This window comes from Sorex araneus, chromosome 5 (genome assembly GCF_027595985.1).
Source record: "Sorex araneus isolate mSorAra2 chromosome 5, mSorAra2.pri, whole genome shotgun sequence".
NCBI classification, from domain to species: domain Eukaryota; kingdom Metazoa; phylum Chordata; class Mammalia; order Eulipotyphla; family Soricidae; genus Sorex; species Sorex araneus.
This window is the reverse complement of record NC_073306.1, coordinates 177174643-177202561: the sequence shown is the minus strand read 5'-3', so window position 1 is coordinate 177202561 and position 27919 is coordinate 177174643. Positions and strand designations below refer to the sequence as shown.

The 27919-nt window shown below is 34.5% G+C and overlaps 1 protein-coding gene across 4 annotated transcripts in view; it reads left to right on the top strand.

Annotated features, from left to right (window-relative positions):
• GABRG1 (gamma-aminobutyric acid type A receptor subunit gamma1) overlaps window positions 1-27919 on the top strand; it is a 74813-nt gene that overhangs the window by 13304 nt on the left and 33590 nt on the right. For 2 of the 4 annotated variants that reach the window (XM_004607999.2, XM_055138909.1), the window contains exons 2-3: window positions 7113-7261; window positions 20708-20775. The exons of 1 other annotated variant lie outside the window; for it this stretch is intronic. In XM_004607999.2, coding sequence (XP_004608056.1) covers window positions 7113-7261; window positions 20708-20775 — 217 coding nt within the window. The remainder of the gene's footprint in view (window positions 1-7112; window positions 7262-20707; window positions 20776-27919) is intronic. One more of the 4 variants, XM_055138910.1, reaches the window with a different exon arrangement.

The window sequence follows — 27919 nt, the reverse complement described above, 5'->3', positions numbered from 1 at the left end:
TTTTGGGATCTTTAATAGTTTTATATTTTATCACATTTTGATACATATGTAATATATATGTTATAATTTGCAACATATATAACTGTAATTTATTATTTAATAAATTAAAAAGCATTTTACTATGATTTACTGAATCATCTGCTAAACTAGCTACTGATGTTTACCAGATACTAAATTTCTTTATACTCAAGATATTATTTTGAATGATTCATTGGTCCTTACTGATAATTTCTGAATCAATATAATATGGTTTTGTTCACAGTAATCTTGCTTTCTTTTTATTCTGGCAATATGAATATTACCTAACCATTCTCTTTTTCAGTTATTTCTTAGAAATTCTCTTTGGATCTTCTGCTTTACCTATCATAATTTTAGTCTGTTGAATGTTAATAATGGAATTCTCATTAAAACTTCATTAAACTGTGAGCTAATTTGGGAATAATACATTACCAATGTTCTTGTATAATGAAACTATTGCCTTTGTTTTTTATGTTTGTATTTTTTAGTTTAAGAGTTGCTTCATATGAAACTAATTCCTTTCCTATAATATTTTTCTTAATGAACGTAAAGGCAGTGCTGTTACTGTGAAAGGAGATCGTTTTGCCCATGTTTATTTATGGTGGATTTAGCTTTCATATCACACAGGACAGCTTGCATGGAGATTGCCTCCAAAGCAGTAGTCAGGCGGCTCAGGAATCACTCTGGGCAATAGCAACCAGCAGAGCCACGTAGGTCACTGGTTGGGTCACCAAAGCTCCACCTGAAAATTAGCACCATGTTTATTTTTTTCTTTTAAACTAATTTTATATTAGGTCTGCTATGTATTTATATCTTTTATTATAGTCTGTAATAATAATTATAGTTTAATTTTTATTTTATCATTTTTAACTGAAATTATAAAGATAAGCCCTGATTTCTTCTTTTTTTGTGAATAATTTAATTGGATATTGATAGTGTCAGACTTTGGACTAGATGCCAATGAAACTACATTAAAAAACTTAATCCTTGCCCTCACATAGATATAAAGGCTCACAGATAAATAAGTTAATAGAAATGCAGTATGACCAATTTCCTGGTAGAGTTAAGCACTGGACAAACTGGAAACAACAGAGCACACTTCAACACTTACCTAATTGTGGCCTTAGATCCTTTTTTTGCATTCTGAAATCAGTAAAGCAGTCTTCTCTATGTGAATTGAGTGAGAAATATCATATTCTCTACTTATAAAATAGTCACTGAATGGACTGGTACAAACACTCCTAACGTTTAGATGCGCAACTTCTGAGTGTTTGGGGGCGTGGAGGGGTGGGGGTGCATATCTGGTTTTATTCCTGTCTCTGTGCTCAGGAAACAGTCATTGGCAGAGCTGGGTGGGGAGCGCATATAGAGTAGTGAGGATCGAACCTGGTTAGCCACATGAAGGCATGTACCCTACCTTCTGCGCAGTTGCTCTGGTCCTTAAATGCATACCCTATCCCCTAATCTTTTCCTGATTTTCCTTTCCTACCAGTTTATTTGCAAAATAAACTTCTCAGTTTACTTCCTCTTAATATCTCAGAATTTCTCAGAATATCAAAATATCTTCTGGGAAACATGAGAAAAGTTATGTTCATTTCCTGGAACATGTTATTAACTATGATGCCCTAGAAATAGATATAATGTCTATAATTGGGGGCTGGAGTGAGAGTAGAGTGGGCAGGGTGCTTGCCTTGCCTACAGCTAAACGGGGTTGATCCCTGGTACCACGTATGGTTCCATGAACACTGCCAGGAGCAATTCCTGAGGGGAGCCAAGGAATAAACCCCAAGCCAAGAAATAAGAGAATATATATTTTGTTTATAATTAAACACTAATTTGTCATGAACAACATGAGAATTGATTTTAGTGTTCTATTTGAACTTCTGAAGAGATTAATGGAAGAGTCTTCCCCAGGTGTCAGAAGCAGGACACTTGCAGTCACTTTTATATGAACTATATACAGGAGACTATGTAATTTGTCATCCAAACTAGGCCATTTTATGAGTGGGAAAAAAAGTTTGTAATTATTCTAGGACAACTTGCATAAATAAATTCCAACCTAGAAAAACTTCAGTATATATTTGTTTGCCCTATGTTTGAAAAGCAATTTATATGAACCAGATGCAATGTTGGAAATTCAAACTGGGATTGGTCATGTGCAGGGCAGTCACCATAACCCTAGAACTATTTCTCTGGACCTTTTGAATTATATGAGATTTTAAAAAGAAATATCTGTGAAAAGAAATGAGAAGAAACAAGTAAACAGAAATACTTCCAACTGTGCTGCAAGTTTGACCCCTTTGAAAGGATGGAGGACAGGAGGAAGTTTGAATCAAGAGTCTCAGACTGCTGAGATATCTAAGCCAGTTTGGTCTAGGCCAATGAAAATCGTCTAGCACAAACAACTCTTTAAGGGGCCTAAGTGGTTCTGCAGAATTATGTCCACTGTGTTCAGATTTTCCTGAAAGCAGCTAGGGAAAGCTGAATCTGTGCCAGTTACATTGCTGCATCAGAGTTGAAAACCAGACTATCAACTCTGTTTCTCACATCAAGAGAACAAATGACAAATTTTCATAGCTGTTCTAACAATTTTTCTATGTACAAAATACTGCTTCTCACTACGAAAGTTCTATATAATAGTTTTTTTTAATGATTATTAATGACAGAGTAATTTTTAGGAGAATGTTAATGTTAAGTGAACTATTTTGGTAGTATATTATGAAATTATGCAAATATATTTTAAAATTATTATACATAAGTATTTCATTAATTTATATACAAAAGCCAAAATTTTGTATAACTCCTCTTATGTAGAATATTTTATATATTCATTATATTGCTTTAATATTAAATATTTAGAATTTTATACACGTATTTTGTCAACAAAACTTATTTTTCATGTAACATTAAATTCTTATTGAAAAGAAATTAACATTTTTATAGACTTCGCAATTATCTGTGATTAGGTATTTCATTTGTATATACATAAAATATTCTAATAAAATTTATTGCTTAAAGTGGCATAAGGAGAAAACAGAGCAAGAGAATAGACAATATTGAATAAGGACAAACTATTGGACTTTGATTCAAAACTGAGATTTTGAAAAAAAAAAAAAAGAAAAGTGGGATAGAGATTACACAAAGACAGAAGTAGAAAACCTGGGCACTTGAATGGTGGTGACACAGGAACTTTCTTTCTCAAAAATAATAGAGTTAACAGTACTGTAATCATGTTACCTAAATTATAACATTTTAAAAAATGTTATAATACGTATAGGCATTATGCTTTGCAAGCTTTGTTTAATGAATCATCTTGGTTTCTTCTGTATAAGGACACTATATAAAATTACTGAGAAACTAGTCAATAACTGTATCAGAGTTTACATGATAACGTTCATAGAGGAAGACATATGCTAACCTATCATTTTCTAATCAGACTGCAACTTGACATATTCAGGAATTGGCTTATGATATTCTCGAATAACACTAAGCCTTCAAAATTGTAGCTATTACATTTTCTAAAAAATGTACTCATTATTTGTTTTTAGTAAACGTTTTGGGTGAGAGTGATAGTGCAGTGGGTAGGTGTTTGCCTTTCGTGTGTCTGACCTGGGTTTGATCCCAGGCACAACATATGGTTCCCAGGGCCCTGCCATGAGTGATACCTAAGCACAGAGCTAGGGAGCACTGCTCAGTATGTCCTCCTTTCAGAAAAAGAAGTGCTTTTACAAATCATGCTATCATAACATATCACACATTTTATGTGTGATGGTTTTTAAAACACTTATTTTAACAGTTTTTTTTCCTTTATCAGAAAATAGTATTTTGATTGGGAATGCAATTATGTTAGGCATTGTATTTTCAAAACAATATAGTTGTAGTACTTAGTATTTTAGTATTTTGCTCATCAATAAAGCATTAAAGTTTGAACCATACTAGAAACTATTTTTCTTTAGTTAGGCAGATTCCTTAAGATAGTCAATCTTGTTTCTCATATTCAATGCCAGAAAGTAAGTATATGCCAGTACAACCAAGTATACTTCCTGACTAATTATTAGTTGTCATTAATGTTGTGGTTCCAGAAAACTCAAAATTCAACCACACTGGATTGATTATTTAGGAAAGATAAAATTAAATGATACAGAGGTTGTCGAGATAGTATGGTAGTTAATTTGTGTGATCTACACCACATGGTCCCTGGACAATGCCTGATAGCCCTGAACGTCCCTACATACCCATGAGTATAATCATGGAGACCTCAGAGCATCCCTAGCACCAGAGGACAGTTCTCACGAGAACCCCCATCATTCTGAAAGAAAAAAAAACAAATAAAAAAAGCTCTTGTTATACTAGGAAATTTTAAGTAAATATAGAAATGAGTCTCAAGCACAATTTTGTTTCTAGTCCTGATTTAATTACATGATAGTGTATGAGCTAGGAATTTCTTATTTTTTATGATTTATAAGAATTAACAATAGGTTTATATCATGAGTTTATTCTCGATTGAATAACACAATTTGAGAAGGGAATCTTGCACAGATTTCCTGAAACAAGGTAAGTTCTCAATGATGTATTTTAGGCACATATTAGTGAATAAAAACATTGATTATTAAGATAAATAGTAAAATTATATACTCAGGAGGGTTAAATGAATTCCAGTAATTATAAAATTATTTCTAGATTATTTAAGAAAAGTGCTTAAACATGAGTCTAAAATTGCTATAGTAATATCTAAAAAATCGTATTTTAACTTTGTTATATCACCTAAGGTCAATATTTATAATACCACTGAACTTATAGAGGGATATATATCATCAGAATATGTACTGTTTGGATTGCCTAGGATTTTTCTACTATAAAACACATAAAATGCTTTTATTTTTTCTGAGTAAGTATATTTGACTGAAGTGATATTTCAAATAAAGATAGACTACCTGTATATATGATAACTTGCCTTTACCCATCAGCTGATTTATACATAAAACTGGAATGAGAATGTAAAGTCAAATGGTGCCCTAAAATTTGGTTGTTGCCAATATCTTAAAAATTCTAATTATTAAGAAAACTTCTGGAGGGTATGCCAGCAGGAATTCTTAACAGTTTATTATTTTAAATGTTTTAATTAATTAATTAATGCATGTACATATTTTAATTTAAAGTGACAGAATTTACTATGTGATATAAGTCATATGTCATTACCATTCCAGAACTAATTATATTTTTGAAGTCACATACAACAAAACAATATAAATGAGCACTCATTAAAATCTAAATGTAGCCCAGAATTTTTCAAAGGAATAAGTTATATGCATATTAAACAGATTTTGGGATCAATGTTCTTCTATATACTTGACTTAACCACATTAGTAGTTTATTTCTTGCTCAGGTTACATTGTCACTGTAAAATATTGTGGCTCTATCAATATCTACACTTTTGGAATCAAGTAGCCTAGGCATAAAAGTGACTGATCTGAAAACAAAGGCAAAGAGATATGATGATCTATGCACTGAAATTGAATTTTATTCTCAGTAGTGATACCTGTTACATATATTCCATTAGTAAATGCAAATCACAGGACTACACTGGAATACAGAGAACAGATAATGCAGTATTGTTAAAGGCACATTTTTGGGTAACATAACTAAATTAAATGTCAATGGAATAAAAAGTATATGTTTTTGAAAGGAGGAAAAAGAGAAATAGAATAATATTGTAATTTTTCCTTATGACAACTATTAGAATTATTATGAATATAATATAAAGTAAAAATACATTAAAGTTTAAGTATTCATATATGATATCCATATTAAGTATAAAGGGGGCCAGAGAAATAATAAGGGGAACGCATTTGTATATGTGGCTGACACTAGTCTGATTCTCCAAAACCACATGTGGTCCCCAAATAAATGGAGTTATCCCTGAGTACAGAGTGAGGAGTAAACACTGTTCACAGCCAAGTATGGCCCCAAAACCAAAACGTGCAAAAAAGGATAGGGAGGATGAATCCACTCTAAACTTACAGTGTTAATCATTTTGCTATGTATACACATATTAGCTATGCTGTATGCTTAAAGTTATATATTATAACATTTATATCTCAAGAAAACTGGAAAAATATAAGAATAAACATAGGAACTGCATTAGCTAAGATTTTAAAGACTAAAGTAAAATATATGTGAACAGTGTAGAAATACCAACTAAAGATATTAAGACATTTCATATTATGACTCGAGGGATGTCTTCTCTAAAATATGTGAAAATAATGATTAGAGAATGTTTTGACTTGACTACCTCCTAAGTGTTTGGTCTTTGCCCACTTTTCTTTTGAAGTGTATTATTTACTAGTTTAAATACAGGTTTGTTGACTAGAGGAGGATTATATTCAAAAGAAAAGGAGCTTGTTTATGAGTCCTAAAGAACAAAATAGGTGTTGCTTTTGATGAGTTGTAGCGGAATAACTCTATTGCTTCAGTTTCTACCACAAGTGATGAGTAGGAACATCCTTATACTTATAATAGGAATTTAGCATTAGTTGAAGAGTCAGGTTTTTATTCTGTTTTTGCAGTAAACATGTATAAGTTAGTCCCTTAGTGACTTCTTTTTTTATGGAATTAAGGACAACCAGGTGCATTTGAAGACCAAAATGTAGTCATACGTCTTTGTAGTGATGATCCCTGATAAGAATATATATATATATAAAGATATGTACATGTATATGTATGTTTCACTGTATCACTGTATCACTGTCATCATGTTGTTCGTCCATTTGCTCAAGCAGGCACCAATAAGATCTTCATTTGTCTCTATTGCATGCTAGTGTAGCCCAGTGGCTTCTGCCATATATACAAATCATATCACTCTTGATATAATTATAAGATAATGCTAGACAGAATTCTTGAAATAAAATATCTGGGTTCTTCTGACTTATAAGAAATAAATAGAGACGTGTTCAGTATTTGTTTCTTTTATTAATCTTCATTTATTCAGGCTCAAACCTTATTTTTATTTAAATCTTTTCTGTACAGAAACTATAATACAAGAATAAGTACAAAAATTTTAGCCACCCTATAATCATTTTGTTTTTATTATTTAGTGTTGATAAAGTAGATGATGAAGATGATGAGGATTTAACGGTGAACAAAACTTGGGTCTTAGCACCTAAGATTCATGAAGGAGATATAACACAAATTCTCAACTCACTGCTTCAAGGCTATGATAATAAACTTCGCCCAGATATAGGAGGTATGTTTAAATCACTCTGGGATTTTTGTGAACATAAAAACTGTCTTTGGGGATAACTTTTAAATTATACATATATTATTACATGATGGATATAAATCAAAGGCTGATGGATTTGATAGTTATTATTTGTTAATATCATTGTCTTTAGTGGTAAATAAAAAATTAATATTGAAATAGTAATATTAAATAATTATAATACCACATATTTATTTTGGCAGTGCTTCACTTACCTTTTTTCTGGCTCAGAAAATTAACAAAAATCATGCATGCTCTGTTCATATTTCTTTGTTGAATGCCAATCTGGTTAGTTTCTCAGATTTGGTTTGTTTGATGAACTTGAAATTTTATAGAAAATTGTCCAGTTTCTATTTTATTTGGTTATGTGCCCAGAGTGAGATTGCTAGGCAAACTGGTACTTCTATTCCTAAAAATATTGTGAGATGTCTTAAAATTTGTGACATAGTTAAAATAGTCTTATAATTTATACCTCAAAGTTCTTTTTTAATTTTTTTGAATCACTGTGAGATAGAGTGTATTTTCAATGTTCTCACTACAAAATTAAATAGAAATTTTATGTGACTGGTGGTGTTAACTTCAAATACAGTAGTGGTTTTTATATTACAGTATATGACTATTTCAAGTTAAAAATAAGTAGAAAGGGAGAGTTTCAGCCCTTCTCACTGATAAGACAGGGAGAGAGATAAGACAATAGTAATGGGGAATATCTGTAGTTCTATTTATATATATTACAACAACCAATACTAGGTTCCCCCAATCTGGACCCTAGATTATTCAGAAAGTTATAAGAACATACTCTTCTTCAGACACCAAAACTGATACCACTTTTGGTAGGAAATTCACCAATATTTTTCATATAATTCAGGTGTCTTTTTTTTCCAGAAAAGTCCACATAGCATTATACCTCTTGTAGCTATATTTAGGCCAACCAATCTCATTAGGGAGATAAAATGTGATCTTCATGTTCTGATGAAGGCTTTTTTGGTTCTGAATCAAGTACTTTGATACTTGGGACAAGTTCTTAACTAGTGACCCCCACCCCTTTTTTTAAATCTGTTTTCATTTATGAATGAACCCGATGAAAATGTATAAAATGTACAAAAATGTTCCACAAGAAGCAGGTGCCAGTGAATCAGTAAGCACCAACTCCTGAAATAACAAAAAGAGCTATTCTTTGTCAGATACATGGTATACGAGTATTTTCTGTCACTTGGTAGGCTTTTTTTGTTGTTGTTTAGTAATAGTTTATTTCAAAGTGAAGGTACTTTTTAGTTTGATGTGATCACATTTGCTTATTTTTACTTTTGTTTTTCTTGTGAATGGAGTTGAGTCACCAAGGTAACATTGAAGCCGTTATCACAAAGTGTTTTGACTATGTTATCTTTGATGTAACAAAGGATTTATTTTAAGGTTTTTAATGTACTTTTAGGTAAGTTTTCTGCATGGTTTTCTATAAAGGCCTAATTTCACTCTATTTCACATGTAATCCAGTTTTAATAATATTTGAAGTTTTCTTTTCTGGGCTGGACTGGTCTGGGCTGGAGCCATAGCACAGCAGGTAGGGCGTTTGCCTTGCATGCGGCCGACCCGGATTCAATTCCTCCGCCCCTCTTGAAGAGCCCAGCAAGCTACCGAGAGTATCTTGCCCATATGGCAGAGTCTGGCAAGCTACACATGGCATATTCAATATGCAAAAAACAGCAACAAAAAGTCTCACAATGGAGATGTTACTGGTGCCCGCTCAAGCAAATTGATGAGCAACAGGATGACAGTGAACAGTGATATAGTGATTATATGGTCTTATCCCTTTTGTTGTAATATATAAGTGTGTGTGTGTGTATGTATATGCATATAGGAGTTTGTGTCTCTTTATATTTGGGATCTCTACTTTCTCCTAATGATATGCATGCTTCATTTTGTTTAAATAACATACTGTTTTAATTACTAGTACTTTGTACTATAGTTGATGTCAATGATTATGGTGCCATTTGCTCTCCTTTTTTCAGAATTAATTTGACTATTCATATTTTGTGCTTTCATACAAATTTCAGAACTTTTTGCTTTTTTTACTTGAAATTTCACTGGTATTTGTGTGCCCTGATGCCTTAAATATTTAATGTGTTTATATATTTATACATATATTAATATATATTTATATACTTATACATAGTATAAAACATAGATGTTTATACTCTTCTGTAAGCCAACATAAACTCAATAAACAATTATAAAAATTCTTAATGAAATCAGCAGAAGAGCAAATTTAGCCAAGTAGTTTTGGTCAAAATATTTAAATGTATCACTAAATTTCAACTAATTTGGATGGCTAGACATTCAGGCATCACTGAACCACCTGCTATTTTATCTCTCTGCTCTTATTTTTTTTTCTGTTTCATTTTGTGACGCCTTGGCTCATGGACTGTATATTCACAAAATAAATGTGGGTCCTTTTGACATGCCTTCGGTGGCCATGAGTTGCTTCCCTTTTCTGGTCTGCTGCCACCACCAACAGATGCACGAAGGAGGCAACAGGGCGGCCAAACTAGTTGGTGATCAATTGCAGTTTATTCCAATCTTCATCCCACGTTAATTCCATTCTCCTCAGGTGCCAATTCCAATCTCACTGAGTGTCCCATTCCAGTCTCACACTGGCCCTCATTGCTGTCTCCTACTTTCCCTCTTGCGCCATCTCACAGCTAGGCAAGAGCCCAACCACACAGATTGGAGGATAGCAACTTCACCTAAGTGTGCCTATATGATCAACATATGTAAAGTACTTCTCTCCGGGGAAGCTTCTTCTAGGACAAATTCCCACCCAGCAAGGTGATCTGCCTAAGGGCAAAATACCATCTAGGGATGCATTTCCCTTTCCTTTGTCCAATAATCATTTAAACATTCATCTTAATTCTAATTATTAATAATATTAGTCATTTTATATGGACACAGTAAAAGATAGACTAAGCGTGTAGGATGACTTTCTGGGGACATCTCGCTACAGATCCCAGACTACAGTCTTCAGGCTAGATTAGTCCTTCATAACCCCAGCAGGATCCTTATCCAATTGTTTCTCTTTGTATCATGACAGAATTTGTCCATGACCATGGTATTAGCTTATAGTTAAGTTTTATGGTGTTTGGCCTGTCCTGTTTTGATGCCAAGGTAACTTACAGTTTGCCCTGGGTCCAACATTGGCCCTTCATCAGGACCCTGCTTTTGGGGTGCCAGGAACTAAAGGGCAACTGAGGCGTAAGTCAAGTAAAGATGACAGATGCCCAGGAGTAAATAATATTTGGAGTCAGTTAACCTCCCAAGTTATAAAAGCATAGCATTAACTGATAGTGCTTGGGGATTAGGGACCATATGGAATGCCTGGTATTCAAACTGGTTGGTGTCATTCAAGGTAGTCTCTCTTCCTATTGTAGTCTTTCCAACCCCTACCCCATAATTTTCTGAACATATCTTTACATTTTAGTACATAAGATATTCTAAGCTCTTTTCTGTTTTGTTTTGATTAGATTTTGAGCTACACCCAGCAGTGATCGTGGGCTTCTTCTAGGTTTAGCGTGTGAGAGCTTTTGCCTGAGTGTGTAAGGGATGCTGTAGTGCTGGTCTCCTGCATGCTTTTGATTGCTCTCCTTAGCCCCTTTGGATAACTTGGAACTAGCAGTTGATCTCACCATTTTTAAAGAAACTATTAGAAATAAAGACCAAATTTACTATTTGATATCAAATCTCCTTAATATTCTTATTGGACATAAATATAAAATAATGTTTAACACATACATTCCTAGCACCATCTTTCTACATCTGTTCTCTGTGCATATATTATTAATCATGTGTACATAATAATAGCTCTCATTCTAATGCAAAATTCAAAAGATTTATTATAGTTCTTACATTTGGTTTTTTTGTAATTCCCTTTTCTAACACTGAAGCAACTAGTCCTCATCTATTCACAGTACCTATTTTCTATTTTCCAATTCCAGTATTTAGATGATTTGGCTTTAAATTTTTAATACGTATATAAGAGAACAATACACCTAAAAACTAATGTTCAAGATTCTTGTCTTTTCATTTCACTGTACTAAAACACTATGCTTAACTTTCTTTAGTTCTGCTTTGACCTTGCTCTTTAATTCATAATGAGATCAATGAGGTAATTGGTTTATTTATAAGAAATGAAAGGGTACAGGTGTGTGTGTCTGTGTGTCTGTGTGTATTTTTTACTTGGATCAGTATGATACAGTTACAAAGTTGTTCATGATTGGGTTTCAGTCACATAATGTTCCAATTCCTATTCCCTTCACCAGTGTACATTTCCCACTAACAGGTATATATTTTATATAGCCTTTAATTCACATGAAAAGCAATCTTATATAGATTTTATTTTGCATTCCAGCATCCATTAAGATTTCCCTTATTCATTTTTTACTGTTCTTACATTAAGATCTATGTAACCGTATTTTGCAAGCAATCTTCTATGTATGGTCTATAATACCTTAAAATTATGAACAATTACAATGGATAACTGTGTGCTGTGCTTATAAGTTTTCATTTTGTTAAAGGAAAATTTTAGGAAAATATTACTAGACCTTGTCAAAATATGTAATACAGAATTATTAAAACAGAATGCATAGAAATATAAAATGAATAATTTATGTCAACATATGTAATTTTGTTAGCTTTTGATAAATTTATTTTTAGAGGGGTTGTGCCAGTTTTAATTCACCAACAAAATGTGGGATTTCCTATTTTGTTACACTAATATAACTTATATTTCTGACTATTCCGAATAACTGAGCAATAAATAATATATATACATATACTAAAGTAACATGGTAATGCACATCATATAGTAGGTTTTGCACTGTGCATCCAAACTGTACATAATGTGTGGCTTAATTGCTGAAGAGATTTTTGTGACATTTCTTTTATGTTTATCTCTTTCTCTTTTTTTTGAAGCAATGAAAACTTGAGATTTCTACATTTAACAGGAAACTAATATTAACATACTTGTTTTAGTAAAACTTCACCTTATACTTGATATTTTTTCAGATAGATTATATATCACAGTCATAACACAAAGACTTTGAAAGAACTGCTATGTTCTTTGTATTGTCACTGTACCATTTATATTCTTAGGGACATCCCACGCCATCTTTTGTGGCTGTTATGGGTAATATAACCATGAGGAGCTGAAGGGGGTCAAATCAGTTAAAATAGCAAAGACAAATACTGGATGATCTCATTCATCTATGATATGTAGAGAAACAAATTAAGGGAATATACACTGTCCAATCGACCCTTAGATTCTGACAATAGAACTTAGGTGATGAATCAGGAAATGGGGGAATTCAGAGCCTGGCAAGCTACCCGTGGAATATTCGATATGCCAAAAACAGTAACAAGTCTCACAATGTAGACATTACTGGTGGCCGCTCGAGCAAATCGATGAACAACTGGATTTATTTTTTAATTATTTATTTATTTATATTTTATTATTTATTTATATTTTTTATTAGTGAATCACCAAGAGGTACAGTTACAGGCTTACAAACTTTCATGCTTGTGTTCAGTCATGCAATGATTAAGTACCCATCCCTCCACCAGTGCCCATTTTCCACCACCAATGGTCCCAGCATCCCTCTCACCACCCCTACCCTGTCCCCTCCAACTTGCCCCACCTCTGTGGCAGGGCATTTCCTTTTGGTCCCTCTCTTCTTTTGGTTGTTGTCGTTTGAGAGATATTGAGAGGCCATCATGTTCAGTCTATAGTCTACATTTGGCACACATTTTTCAACCCCAATGGGTCCTCCCAACTTCCTTTACTTGATGTTCTCTTCTTTATCTGAGCTGCCTTGTGAAGCGGTTTCTAAGCTGTGCAGCAGACCTTGTGGTCCTTATCTCTACTACTCTTGAGTGTTAGTCTCCCAGGGAATGGGGGAATTTAAAAGGAAAGATTTTATGAACTATGGGAGAATGATATTGACTTCAGTGGTGGACAGGATGTCATGACATGGTACTCATAACATATTTCAGCATCTGTATTCTTGTTAATTAACATGGTTTTAGCAATAGGAATAAATGTTAAACATATGCTTATAGTCTATAACCAATTTTTAAAATGATTTCATGATCTTGGAATCAAAATTCCTTTTAAGTTTTTTGCTTTGAATTGAACTTTTATATTTTGTTATATTTTGAAATACAACAAAAATCTTGAATTGAAAAAATTTTAAAGAGTCAATTCATAGTGTTAAATTTACACAATTTCCAAGACTATATTTATGTAATTTTTCCAATGTACTATTCATACTCTGAGCCAATAAAACTGGTAAATAATTAAGAATGAATTTTAGATTTTAAATTATATTTCTTGTAGCATATATTCACCAGCTATGATTTTTAAATTAATCAGAGATCTTTTAGTTTACTTTCAGATTTTCTCATATTTAATAATAAAATTTAAAGAAGTAGATGAAATTCTAGAAGTCCAAATTTATAAAATGGGTTACAAAATGATTCAAACATGCTCACATTTTGCAAAATATATAATTTTAGAAGATCATATTTGATGTTTTACATTGGACTTTGTATTGTATTTTTTTATTTCAATCACAGGTAGACTTGAATTATATTGGTTATCACTATATCACTGTCACCCCTTTGTACGTCAATTTACTCGAGTGGGCACCTGTGATATCTGATTCCTCCCAGTACTGAGATTTTAGCAGTCTGTCCTTACTCATCTTTCCCAACAATTGGAGGTTCATTCAGGGTCAGGGGAATGAGACCTATCATTACTGTTTTTGACATATCGAATATGCTATGGGTAGTTTGCTAGGCTCTGTCTTTGTGGCAGGCAGAATACTCTCTAAGACTTTCTACATTGTAAATGTTAAAAATAAGTTCTGTAAATAGGAATTCCAACAATTATTTTCACTGTGATGTAGACAGTTTCCAGCATTGAGTTTCAAAAATTGAAAAGTAGGCACTCAGTACTGTTGATTTATCAGATGAATTTTAAAAAAAATTAAGTGAGGGGGCTGGAGCGATAGCACAGCTAGTAGGGCATTTGCCTTGCACGCGGCCGACCCGGGTTCTAATCCCAGCATCCCATATGGTCCCCTGAGCACTGCCAGGGGTAATTCCTGAGTGAAGAGCCAGGAGCAACCCCTGTGCATCGCCTGGTGTGACCCAAAAACCAAAATGATACTGGTATGTTGCATCCAATTTCTTATACATGGTTATAAATATACTTGCAAATAGAACTCACAAATCTATTGTCATAATTAATCGACTTTCATAAAAGGCAATTTGTAAATCTGGGTATAATAAGCTTTCCTATAGGATATTTATTGACAATAATTCATAGCTAGTTAAAAATAAATGGCAAATGATTAGATGGCATCTTAGAAGTCATCAGGCTAAGTAAAACTAGAAAGCACCGTATAATTCATGTAGCACTGTAGCACTGTCATCCCATTGTTAATCGATTTGCCAGAGCGGGCACCAGTAATGTCTTACTGTGAGACTTGTTGTTACTGTTTTTGGCATATCAAATACACCACAGGTAGCTTGCCAGGCTCTGCCATGCAGGTGGGATATGCTCGGTAGCTTGCCGGGGTCTCCAAGAGGGATGGAGGAATCAAACCCAGGTCCCAGGGTTTCCCATGTGCAAGGCAAATGCTCTACCTGCTACCTGCTGTGCTATCACTCCAATTCATAATTCATGTAATCTCTCTTATTTAAAAAATCTAATTATAGACTTCCAGATAAGAGTACATTTTTTCATTTATTGTATGGGCCTAGAAACCTATATTTTTTCAAAACTAAACCTATTTAGTTTTCTGTTTACATACTAATGAAGTATCTTTAAGATTTCTAGTAAAAAAAACTGTGCAATTAAAATCTTTGCTTGAGAAAATTAAAAACTATATATCAAAACTAATTTTCTAAGTATTGTTACTTATATGGAGAATTTGAGCCAAGCTGGTGGTACTCCTTTGAGTTATCTCTCCAGAGGCCGAAATGTAGCTATTTTTTCCTGCAAATTGTAAATATAAATTTGTGTCAAACATAATTAACCACTGTATATCAAAATAGCTTTTGTTTTCTATTGAATTTTCCTACCTTGGGATCTGAGTCCAACTTAACTATCTAAACGTGAAAGACTCCATTGGACAAAGAATCAGACAGGCTTAGCTATGCATTAGAAAATAAAATACATCTTTCCAGTTCAAATAGAACACCTAAATTGTCAGAGTGACAAATACTCAGCAAGAGAGGAAAATACTACTTTAGAGAAGAGAAGCCAGTAAATATTCTAAAACATACTACTATAGTACAGCAACTTCCAATGCATAAGGCATTTTTTTCTGTTTGATTTCTCTATGAATTCCCTTGAGGGACATTTTTAAAAAATTATTTTACTTACAATCACTTTGCATGCTTTACTTAATAAGTATTTGATAAATTCATAAGTGAAATGCATTTTGTTTATTGATGAAATGGGAGAACACAATAAATGAGATAAATTGGTTTTCATAAAAATGAAAAACTCTTATGAAGTTTATCCCATAACTTTAGAGTCAATCTCATTATAAGAAAAGATGTCTAAAGTATTTCAAAGCTTACTGTAAAATTAAATATGACACTATGTGTCATTTATGAGACATAGCACAGTGAGTAGGGCACTTGACTTGCACACTGTTGACACAGGTTCAATTCCTCCATCCCTCTCGGAGAGCCTAACAAGCTACCAAGAGTATCCCTCCTGCACGGCAGAGCCTGGCAAGCTACCCATGTCATATTCGATATGCCAAAAACAGTAACAAGTCTCACAATGGAGATGTTACTGTTCCCCTCTTGAGCAAATCAATGAACAAAGGGACGACAGTGCTACGACAGTACTACAGTGCTATCGTTATTTATTAATTACTTGATAACTATGAAAATATACATAGCATTGAAAAAGTAATTGGGGATACAACAATAGTTATGTTTAAAACAACAATGAAGTTGCCAGTAACATTTATTCAATAAAATCTTGAGAATTACACATGAAAAACTTAGTTCTTTGGCAAGGTTTAAACAATCTAAAGAACTATTAATAAGGAAAGAAGGAGGTATGAAAGTGTGTAATCTCATATGTATTAATATATTCTTAATATGTATTAACATGTTCTTAAGCATCTCTTAAGAATCAGTCTGGAGGTATTTGCTTGACATGTTATCTTATTTAATATTAACAATGAAACTTCTCTTTCTAATATACACTAACTATACTACACCTGGTTTGTACTATCTTACAATTGCTATTTAATATATAATGTCCCAACTCTGTATTCAGTAGCTTTACATCAGTCATTGAGAAAGTAATTGCAAAATGGAAATAGGCAAAAGGTTTTTATCATGACTTACCCTCCCCCATCTGAAATCAAACTGCTTAACACTTACTAATATACTATTGATATTTGCTAAGTGTAATTATATAATATTTATACTCCAAAATTGAGTCTAATATTGAAATTATGTGGCTAACACAGAGTAAATTTTGTAAATTCTCTAAAAATCTTTAACTCAACTAATTGCCTTAATTTTAATGAATGACAGAGAATTTTACAATTTTTTAATTATTTATTTTTTAATTAATGAATCACTGTGAGGGTACATTTATAGATTTATACATTTTTGTGCTCATGTTTCCCTCATACAATGTTCGAGAACTCATCCCTTTACCAGTGCCCATTCTCCACGACCAATAAAACCAGCATCCCTCCCACACCCCAGTCCCATCTCCCCCTACACACCCTGCCTCTGTGGCAGGGTATTCCCTTTTGTTCTCTCTCTCCAATTGGCTGTTGTGGTTTGCAATAGGGGTGTTGAGTGGCCATCGTGTTAAATCTCTAGTCTACATTCAGCACACATCACCCTTCCGCCGCATGGCCTCCAACCACATTTTACTTGGTGTTCCCTTCTCTATCTGAGTTGCTTTTTCTCTAGACTGTGAGGCCAGCTTCCAAGCCATGGAGTCAACCTCCTGGTAATTATTTCTACTATTCTTGGATATTACTCTCCTACTCTGTTATTTCATAATCCACAGATGAGTGCAATTCATTTCACTTAACATGATACTTTCCATGTTGATCAACTTATATGCAAAGTTCATGACTTCATTTTTTTCTAACAGCTGCATAGTATTCCATTGTACAGATGTACCAAAGTTTCTTTAACCAGTCATCTGTTCTAGGGCACTCAGGTTTTTTCCAGATTCTGGCTATTGTAAACTGTGCTGCGATAAATATATAAGTGCAGATGTCATTTTGACTATACTTTTTTGCTTCTCTGGGATATATTCCCAGCAATGCTCTTGCTGGGTCAAGTGGGAGCTCAATTTCTAATTTTTTGAGAAGTGTCAATATTGTTTTCCAAAAGGGCTTAACCAGTCGGCATTCCCACCAGCAGTGTAGAAGGGTCCCTTTCTCCCCACATCCTCTCCAACAGTTGTTGCTTTTGTTCTTTTGGATGCGTGACAGTCTCTGTGGTGTGAGGTGGTATATCATGGTTGTTCTGATCTGCATCTCCCTGATGGTTAGTGATGAAGAGCACTTTTTCATGTGTCTTTTGGCCATTCTTATCTCTTCCTTGGGAAAGTTTCTGTTCATTTCTTCGGCCCATTTTCTGATGGGGTTGGATGTTTTCTTCTTGTAGAGTTCAACCAGTGCCTTATATACCCTTAATATCAACCCTTTTTCTGATGGGTATTGGGTGAATATCCTTTCCCATTCTGTAGATTGTCTTTGTATTCTGATCGCTGTATTTTTTGCAGTGCAGAAGCTTTTTACTTTAATGTAGTCCCATTTGTTTATCTCTGTTTCCACTTGGTTGGCCAGTTGCATGTCATCTTTGAAGATATCCTTAGCTTCAGTATCGTGGAGGGGTTTGCCGACCTTGTCTTCAATGAACCATATGGTTTGTGATCTGATATTGAGGTCTTTAATCCATTTTGATCTGACTTTTGTGCATGGTGTCAGTTTGAGGTCTAAGCCCATTCTTTTGCATGTGGTTGTCCAGTTGTGCCAGCACCATTTATTAAAGAGGCTTTCCTTGCTGTACTTCACATTTGTTGCTCCTTTATCAAAGATTAGATGGTCATACATTTGGGGTTGTGTGTAGGGATATTCCACCCTGTTCCATTAGTCTGCAGCTCTGCCTTTGTTCCAGTACCATGCTGTTTTCATTGTTACTGCTTTGTAGTAGAGTTTAAGGTTGGGGAGTGTGATGCCTCCCATCATCTTTTTCCCAAGAATTGTTTTAGCTATCCGTGGGCATTTGACATTGAGAGATATTATTGTCATGGGGTTTTGTGTCATCTTTCTGTGGGGTTTGTTGTTCTTGTGGGATTCTTCTTTGACATACAATAGCCCCTTTATTCCTTCTTTTAAGTTTGGTTTTGAATCTATGAAGTTCCTGAGCTGTTGTTTATCCAAGAAATAGTGTATGGTTCCTTTGAGTTTGAGTGAGAGTTTAGCCGGATAAAGTATTCTTGGTGAGGTGTTCATTTCATTGAGTTTTTTCACTATGTGCCACCAGTCTTTGGGCTCAGAGGGTTTCCTCTGATAGGTCTGCTGTAAATCTCAGGGTGCTCCTTTGTATGTAATTTCCTTCTTTGAACTTGCTGCTTGCAGAATTGTGTCTCTATCCACAGCATCCGTCATTCTGACTATGATGTGCCTTGGAGTCTTTTTATTCGGGTCTCTTTTTGCTGGTACTCTTTGGACTCCTTGGATCTGGATGCCTGCCTTCTCCAGCTCTGGGAATTTCTTAGCAATGATGTCTTTGACTGTGTTTTTTTCATTGGGATTAGTTCTCTGTGCTTCTGCTACTCCAATGATTCTTATGTTGTTCCTCTTTAAGTCATCCCCAAGGACTCTGATTCGCACTAGGGCCATTTTGAGGTCTTTTGCCATTATTTGTTGTTGTCTGTAAGCTTTGTGCAGCTCATCTTCAAGCTCACTGATTCTGTCTATCTGTGGTCATTCTACTGTTGAGGGCACCTACTGTGATTTTTAATTCATCTACCGAATACTTTATTTGTGTGACTTCTGTTCTAACTTTGTGACATCTGTTCATAGCCTTAAAATTTCTGCTCTCATTTCTTCCTGCATTTTCTTGGTTGACAGTTCCAAAACATCATTCATATCCTCCCTTAATTTATTGGATGTTTGTTCCATGGTTGCTTTGAGTACATCGACCCTCTTCAAGATTTCCTCTCTGAATTCTTTTTCTGAGAGGTCCTGTATGTGGGTAAACCCTGTGGAGATTTCTGGAATCTTTTCTTCATCTTCTCTTCGTGGAGGGGATTTTCGCTGTTTATTTATATTGTTATGGAACTATAGAGTTGGAAACTTCTAGTTGTCTATCCCTATTCCTTCTTTCTGCAGGGGGGATTCTGTTTGTGTTAAGTTGATGATGGTAGCCTTGTTCCAATTCTAGAATACTTCCTTACTCTCAGGTGCTGCTCTTGGTTTATGTGGGGCCTCTAGTGATGACTTAAGGCTATGCTGTCTTTATGAGGAGTTTGTGCAGATTCTATTGTTCATTGACAGCTTTTGTGAAGTTCAAGTCAGCTAAAGGACTATTTGGCAAAGAATGATTGAGATGGCCAGGGTGATTTTCGAAGAAATAGATTATAGAGAGTATAATATAAGAAAAATTACAATTGTGGCTGCAACTCTAGCAAGTGGCCATGCCCCTTTTGAAGCCACGCCTCCTGAAATACAGGCCATGCTCCCAGTAATCTCTTGGGGCACAGGGCAGGATAGGCGGGTTCAGGATCCTCCGTGTGAATACCTGATTGAGAGTTCCTCGTTACAGAGGAACTGAGAGGTATGTCCACGCAGTGCAGGGGGTTGGGGGGGGGGCTCCAGGGGAGCCCCCGATGCCCGGGAGCCATTGGGAGAGTGTACCAGGGTTCGGTGGGCGGGGTCACGATCCTCAAGCTTTACAATTTTTTTTTTTTGCCTGGGCCACAGAATTACTGAAATGGCAGGGCCCTTGCCTTACATGAAGCCAAACTGGGTTCAATTTCCAGTACATCATACGGAATCCCAATATATGATCCCTGAGCATAAAGTCATGAGTAGATCCTGAGCACAGGTAGGTATGGCCCAAACCTCTCCTCAAAAATTTAAAAACATAGTAAATAAAAATTTTAGGCTGTATCTGGAAATGTTAAAAAAATTGATATCATTATTTATTTATAAAGTAGAAGTGTTTTGTGCTCTTAAATATGTGCCACCAACGTACGTGAAGAATGCTTTATGATTGAAATAATAAAGTGCTATTAATTATTTGTGTTTGCAGCTAATTTTTATTTAACTTAGCTAATCATAACTTTTAGGACCTTTGTGTTGTATTTTGCAGTGAGACCCACAGTAATTGAAACTGATGTTTATGTTAACAGCATTGGACCAGTTGATCCTATAAATATGGTATGTAATACATATTTAAAATAGTACTCTATTATATATTGGTAGCAAACATCTTAAGGACGGGGTAATTGAATGTATATTTAATTTCTAACAACTAATAACTAAATTTGCTTGAGTCAGGGGCAATGTGTGATTATCATTACTACGTGCAATTAGGAACTAGAGCTAAAATAGCTCTCTGTATAAGAACTGGTACCCTACTACTCTAATATTAAGAAGTTTAATGTTATCTAAACAAGGGCATAAAACAACATCAAATCACTCAAAAATGGGTCCCTGAAAGCATCTGAAATAGGATAACCAGCAATCTTGAGGGGAAATAGAGGAAAGAGATTATTGTCAGAGGATGGAGCATGCTCTGAAATGTATCTGATAAAATTAGGGCAAGGTCCAGAAACTTGATGTCATTAGAACATGAAGTGCAGGGTAACTAACTGAAGATGAAAAAATGTTTAAAGGCATAACAAAAAGGTTTATAGGACAAGTTTGCACTGACAAATAGTATGTATGTCCTTGAAGAATACAAATGGAAGATTTCATCAGAAGAATATCATGGATTTGTATTTTAGATCTTTTATAGAGTTATAGATGGGGATAAAAGTCCAAGTTTCATAATATTAGTGTTGTATTCTGTGATAAAGTATTTATAATTTATTGCTTGACTTTTGGAATGTTTTTGTTTCATTATGATCAATACTAATTTGTTCTAGCCATCAGTTTGAACTGTTTACCTAGATGTTCCAAAGTCAATATTTTGTTTGTCAAATGTTACAATTAACTCAATATATTTTATGATTGTTTTATATTTTTATTTGTTTTTATTTAAACTATTTTTATTAAAGAACTATTATTTACAAAGTTCTTGATAGTTGAGTTTTAGGCATATAATATTTCAACACAAAAAAATACCAAACCCACAGAGTTGGTATTGTTTGGTATTATCTTTTTTATAAAACAGAATCATTGGTTTGCTTTTCAAGCCCATGTTCTCCTTTGATCACATACCTCATTTGCTTGTGTCTTTGTAACTTTGCTTGCCTTTCCCCTCTGGAGAATCTCATTTCCCTTTTGAACATGTGTTTCAATAAAAAACTATCTTACTTAAAATTTAAAAAAATAACAAAACCCAGAAATATGTAGGCCATGATTTGGCTCAGTGGAAGAGTACTTGCTTTGCACCTGTAAGAAAGAGCTCAATATCTGACACTGCAAAAGCAACAGCAAAGAGCTATTTAGGTTTTACAACGACCACCTCAGGCTTTCACTACAGACATCAATGTTTTTAGAGAATCAATCTGATCTTAAAATAAAACACTGGTAGAACAAGTGGGAACTTAAATGCTTTTCTAATACTATGAAAACAATATTTTGCTAAGAAAAGAGACAGCTTAGTAAATATTATGATGATTTAATATAATCTAAGATAACCTCATAGGGTTAATATTTTTCTATCTTAGAGGATTAGATTTAAAATTGTGTAGACGTACATGTCTTAGTTGAATTCTAAAAGCCAAACTTCTATAAAATGTACACTCATGTCACATGTAATGTTTAAAATTTAAAGTTTAGGGTATTTATAAAGATTTCAGCGTACATTGATTATTTTCATGAATACAAAACAACTCTCATTGGATCTCTCTTTCTCCTCTTCTTCTCTCCTCCCATACTCTGTCCCTCTGTGTGTGTGAGTGTGTGTGTGTGTGTGTCCCACATCTCCTTTTCCACCTAATGCTGATTCTCTTCTCTTTATTATAGTCAGAAACCTAACAGATATTGGTAGAAAACATCTTAAGGATGAGACAAAATCTTGACTCAAATATTTCTAAATGTTTGTAATCTATACTAAATATGAGAAAAATAAAATTTGGTTGTTAAAAGACTAAATTTTATGAGGCTGGAGTGATAATACAGTCGGTAGGGTGTTTGCCTTACATGTGGCCGACCAATGTTCTATCACAGGCATTTCAGATGGTTCCCTGAGCACTGTCAGGAGTAATTTCTCAGTGCAGAGCCAGGAGTAACCCCTGTGCATCGCTGGGTGTGACCCAAAAAGCAAAACACACAAAAAAGTCTATATTTTTTGAACTATCTTTCAAGTATTTTTGGTTCAGTAATTGAACAGAATTGTGGAATCAGTTTTGAAATAATTTCCAGGGACTGCTATTCAGTCAGATTTGCAGTCACTGTTTCTGCAATTTCAATATAAATTTGGTAGGAATCACGTGTAATTGCCCTGCAGCACTGCACTGTCTTCCCGTTGTTTATAGATTGGCTCTAGCAGGCACACGTAACGTCTCCATTGTGAGACTTGTTACTGTTTTTGGTATATGGAATACCCCACAGGTAGCTTGACATGCTCTGCTGTAGGAATTAGGTGTAACTGAATTAAAATACCCATATGTTGTTGAAATTTTTATGAAGAATGGTCATCAGAAGTTATAATGTCTCTCTTGGGATGGCAGGTTATGCTTTAAGCTTTACCAAATAGTTGTCAAAATTACATAAATTTAAAGTATCTAGCATGATGTTTTGATGACATATGCCTTCTGAAATAGTCACCATAGATTTCTATTATGTAAAATAGTATTTATTTTAATTATTTGTGGCAAAAACATGTAAGATCTATCCTCTTAGATGCTGGAGGTACAAAAAAGCAGGAAAGATACTTGGTTGCAGGTGGTTGTCTTAGGTTTGATCCAGGGAACGTCATATGGTTCCATGAGCCCCACCAGAAGTTACCCCTAACCACAGGGCAAGGGATAAGCTCTGGGTACAATCAGGTGTTGCCCCAACAAAAATAGAATTATCCTCTTAATAAAATTCACATATGCTAATATTGTCACTGTCACTATCATCCCGTTGCTCATCGATTTGCTCGAGTGGGCACCAGTAATGTCTCCATTGTGAGACTTGTTACTATTTTTGGCATATCCAATATGCCACAGGTAGTTTTCCAGGCTCTGCCATGCAGGCAAGATACTCTCAGTAGCTTGCCCGGCTCTCCGAGAGGGGCAGAGGAATCAAACCTGGGTCAGTCGTGTGCAAGGCGAACGCCCTACCTACTGCACTATTGCTGGAACTATTATTAAGAATTATATTTTAATACAGCAAAGTTATAGACTAAAAAATTCCCAATAGATTATTAAACAGTAAAAATTCTTTATCTTTCTACTATAAAGCTATCATGGAACATCACATATTCTGGTAATAAATAGCATATTGCTGATGGGAGCCTAACCTGAATTTCATGCAGTGCAGAAAATTCCTTATTATGTTTCCAATAGTGATAAACCCTGGTGGTGAAGTATAGGTCAGGTTCATATTTACATTTGCTTTCATTCCATGTGTTGATCTAGAAAATTTTCTTAAAGAGATTATTTTCATTTGATAATAAAGTTTCCCCAAAGAAGGAGTTGATTTAATTAGGAAGAGTTAAATTTGGTACTTAAACACCAGAAAATAAGACTGATATAGATAGATCATGGAAATGTTGAATTTTATCTTTTTAATTTACAATTTTCTGTTCCATATGAATAAACTGGAGTATAATAAAGCAAACTGTTTAATCTGGTATTAGATATTTTCTTTTAATATCATTACAAGAGATGTAGAAAAAATAAAAGTGCCTAAATATACATTGGGGGAAAATAATGTAAGGAATTCAAGAGACTAAATTATGATGTATATGAGTTACTTTTAGCTTTCTGTTTAAATAAAATACAGCTGAATATACATTTGTCACTGTCACTGTCATTTCGTTGCTCATTGATTTGCTTGAGCGGGCACCAGTAACGTCTCCATTGTGAGACTTATTGTTACTGTCTTTTGGCATATCAAATACGCCATGGGGAGCTTGCCAGGCTCTGCCTTGCAGGCGAGATACTCTCAGTAGCTTCCTGGGCTCTCTAGAGGGATGGAGGAATGGACCCGGGTCAGTGGCATGCAAGGCAAACACCCTACCCGCTGTGTTATAGCTCCAGACCAATATACATTTTGAATTAAATAAAGGTTTATAAAATATTTCAATTTATAAGTAAACATGTACATGTTGTATGGTTTTGATAATCCTAAAGCTATATTTATGGTCAAACAAAAGCTCTTAAGATAAACTATTTTTTGAAATGCATTATACTTTTGCTTATTTTCTAAATTTTATATTAAAAAATCTTATGTATTTTTTACTTATCTGATGTTACCATACATATCCAAACTGTGTCAATCAGTATTTTTTTTGCTAAAACTTCTCTATCAAATCAGCATTAAATTTTGGCAAAGGGACAGTGGATTTAAAACAGATTTCAAGATAGGTTTGAAATACAAGATGAATCCATATCTTACTTACTTAGTTTAATGGCTGATTTCATTTTCAAAGTCAGCTTGCTAAAGATTTTTCAGTCTTCTGTTTCTTTTCTGAACTTCACTTAATAACTCATATCTTAACTGCAGATTGCTTTTTCCAAATCTCATGCTGTGCATTTACAGGCTCCCCATTTAGAGTGAAACTGTATTTGGCTTATGTTAGTCTATCTTAGTCTATTTTGAGTCACCAGTCTGTAATACAGTTGACCATGAATTTATGAAATTTCATCCTAATTCTTATAAATAAGTTTAAATGTATGATGGACTCTGGGAATTAGTTTATTTTTTACAACGTGTCTATTTATTTCAGAAGCAATTAATTATTGCATGCCTGATATCAGACAGTAGTTAAGAGGTAAAGTATTAAACAACTAAAGCTGGAAAGATAAATCAAAAGACTTCAAAGCACATTTTGCATATGTAAGACTCTGGAAGTGACCTCCAAACACAAATCCTGTGTTAGCTCTCAAGCATTGTAAAATGACCCAAAATACAGAAAACTATTTCTGTTACATATAACTATGAATAACAAAATATAACTTTCCCATAATTTTTGCTTTATTTGTGTTATAAATTGGATAGATGGGAAGAGACTATGTGGATTTGTCTTGAAACAAGCAGTTTTATGTAAAAAAGGATGAAAAGAGAGGAAATAAGTAAGAAAGCTATGAGTGAGGGGCGGAACAGAGTGGGCTCTCTGATGTAAAATATATCGTGCCTACATATAAACTTACATTCTAATGAAAGAACCATAAAACAAATATTCCTCAAAATTAGTGGTCAATGCCATAGAAAGAAGTGAAGTAAGTACTAGACAATGGAAGGGAAATATCCTGGTGGTCTTTTAGCCATAGTCAAAGATCACTTAGGTGAAATGTGAACTGAAATCTATTTGCATTGAAAGAGCAGATGATGCATACAGAAAAAGCTTGGGGAAGAGTTGTTGTTATTATTATTCACTGTCACTGTCATCCCATTGCTCATTAATTTGTTCAAGCTGGCACCAGTAACGTCTCTCATTGAGAGACTTATTGTTCCTATTTTTGGCATATCCAAATACGCACGGGTAGCTTGCCAGGCTCTGCCATCTGGGCTCCATACTCGGTAGCTTGCCGGGCTCTCCGAGAGGGGCGGAGGAATCGAACAGGGGTTGGCCGCGTGAAAGGTGAAAGCCCAACTGCTGTGCTATCGCTCCAGTCCATTATTGTTATTATTATTATTATTATTACTACTACTACTACTACTATTACTATTTTGTTTTGTTTGGGAACCACATGCGTCGATACTCAGGATTTACTTCTGGCTCTGCACTCAGAGATCACTCCTGGTGGTGCTCTGACACCGTCTGTGGTGCTGGGTACGCAGCCTTGCTGGGACACGTGCATAGCAAGCACCTGCACGCTGTGACATCTCCAGCACCCTAGAGAGAGTTATTTTAACTAGAGGGAATGCTCAAAACAAAGATTTTTTTTAGTATAATTTTTTAAAATTTATTTTATTTTATAAAGTAGTTCACAATAGTTGATTACATTTAAAATCCGAACACAAATACCACCACCATTACACCTTCCCATCACGGTATTTAGATGTTTTTTGATCATGAACACCAACCTCTGCCCCAAAGCAGAACTGAAATAATTTATTTTGTATTGTTTGGTATGAAAAACTGCTGAAAATGTTCCAAAAAAGTTTTCTTAGAGGAAAGAATGTGAAGAGTGTGGTATTTCACCCAGGGCCATTAAGCCCTTATATAAGAGGTCACTAAAATGTTGTTAAAGGTTGAGCCTTGTGTGCCTATATATATATATATATATATATATACACATATATATATTTAGAGAGAGAGATGTGTGTGTATATATTTGTAAATATATAATATATATTATATATATTTGTAAAAATATATTTCCCTGTAAGATTGGTTGATTGGTTGCCTCTTACTTTAATATGGTTTATTAAATATGGTTTGGTACTCTTGGACTATGGGGTGATATAAGGTATGAGTTGTTGCACAGTCACTAATGCATCCACGCAGTCAGGAAAAGGTTCACTCATGGGTGAGGCTCTGCCCGAGTGTGTGGAGAACAGTCATGAGCTGGCCGGCAGTTGAGTTCTGGAGGGTTTTAGCTGCTGGAACTGGGTCCCTTGGGGCGAGGAGGGTTCTTACCTGCCCCCCACTCTGGGGGTCGCTCAGAATGAAACTTCCTGGTGCGGGGTCTGGAGGCATGGTTATGGCATGTGTCATGTTATGCTCCCTTCTGTGAAACAAAAATTTTTGACCTGTAATATGTACCTAAGTAAAAACCGCAGTTATTTTAGTAAAATATACAGGGAATATGAAGTAGGAGAAATTGAAATTAAAGGTTCAGATCATTTATTGTCTTGATGTGGAAAGGATATTAACTATTTAGAGTGACTATGGGTGAAAACTATTGAATAAGAGAGAGAGATGGTGTGATATGGTTTCAGTGAAATGATCCCCCAAGTAAAGAAAGGTATATAGGAAGTCAATTCTAGGGGAAGAGAGATTTGTTATAAGTTTTGTTCAATAAAACAGCAAAAGATGGTGAAAATGAAATGGTGGTAAGTAGGTACTAGAATCTGGAAATAATTTGAAAGTGAGAATGTAATGGTATAATGAAAGATAATAAGTGAAATATTGGAAAAATAATTCGAGAATGACTTTATGATATCTTGATTTAAGAATTAGCGTGCATGGGGAGTTGTCATTTAATGCTGAGAAATAAGGAAAGAAATTATTTGGATAATGAGAAGATAGAATCCA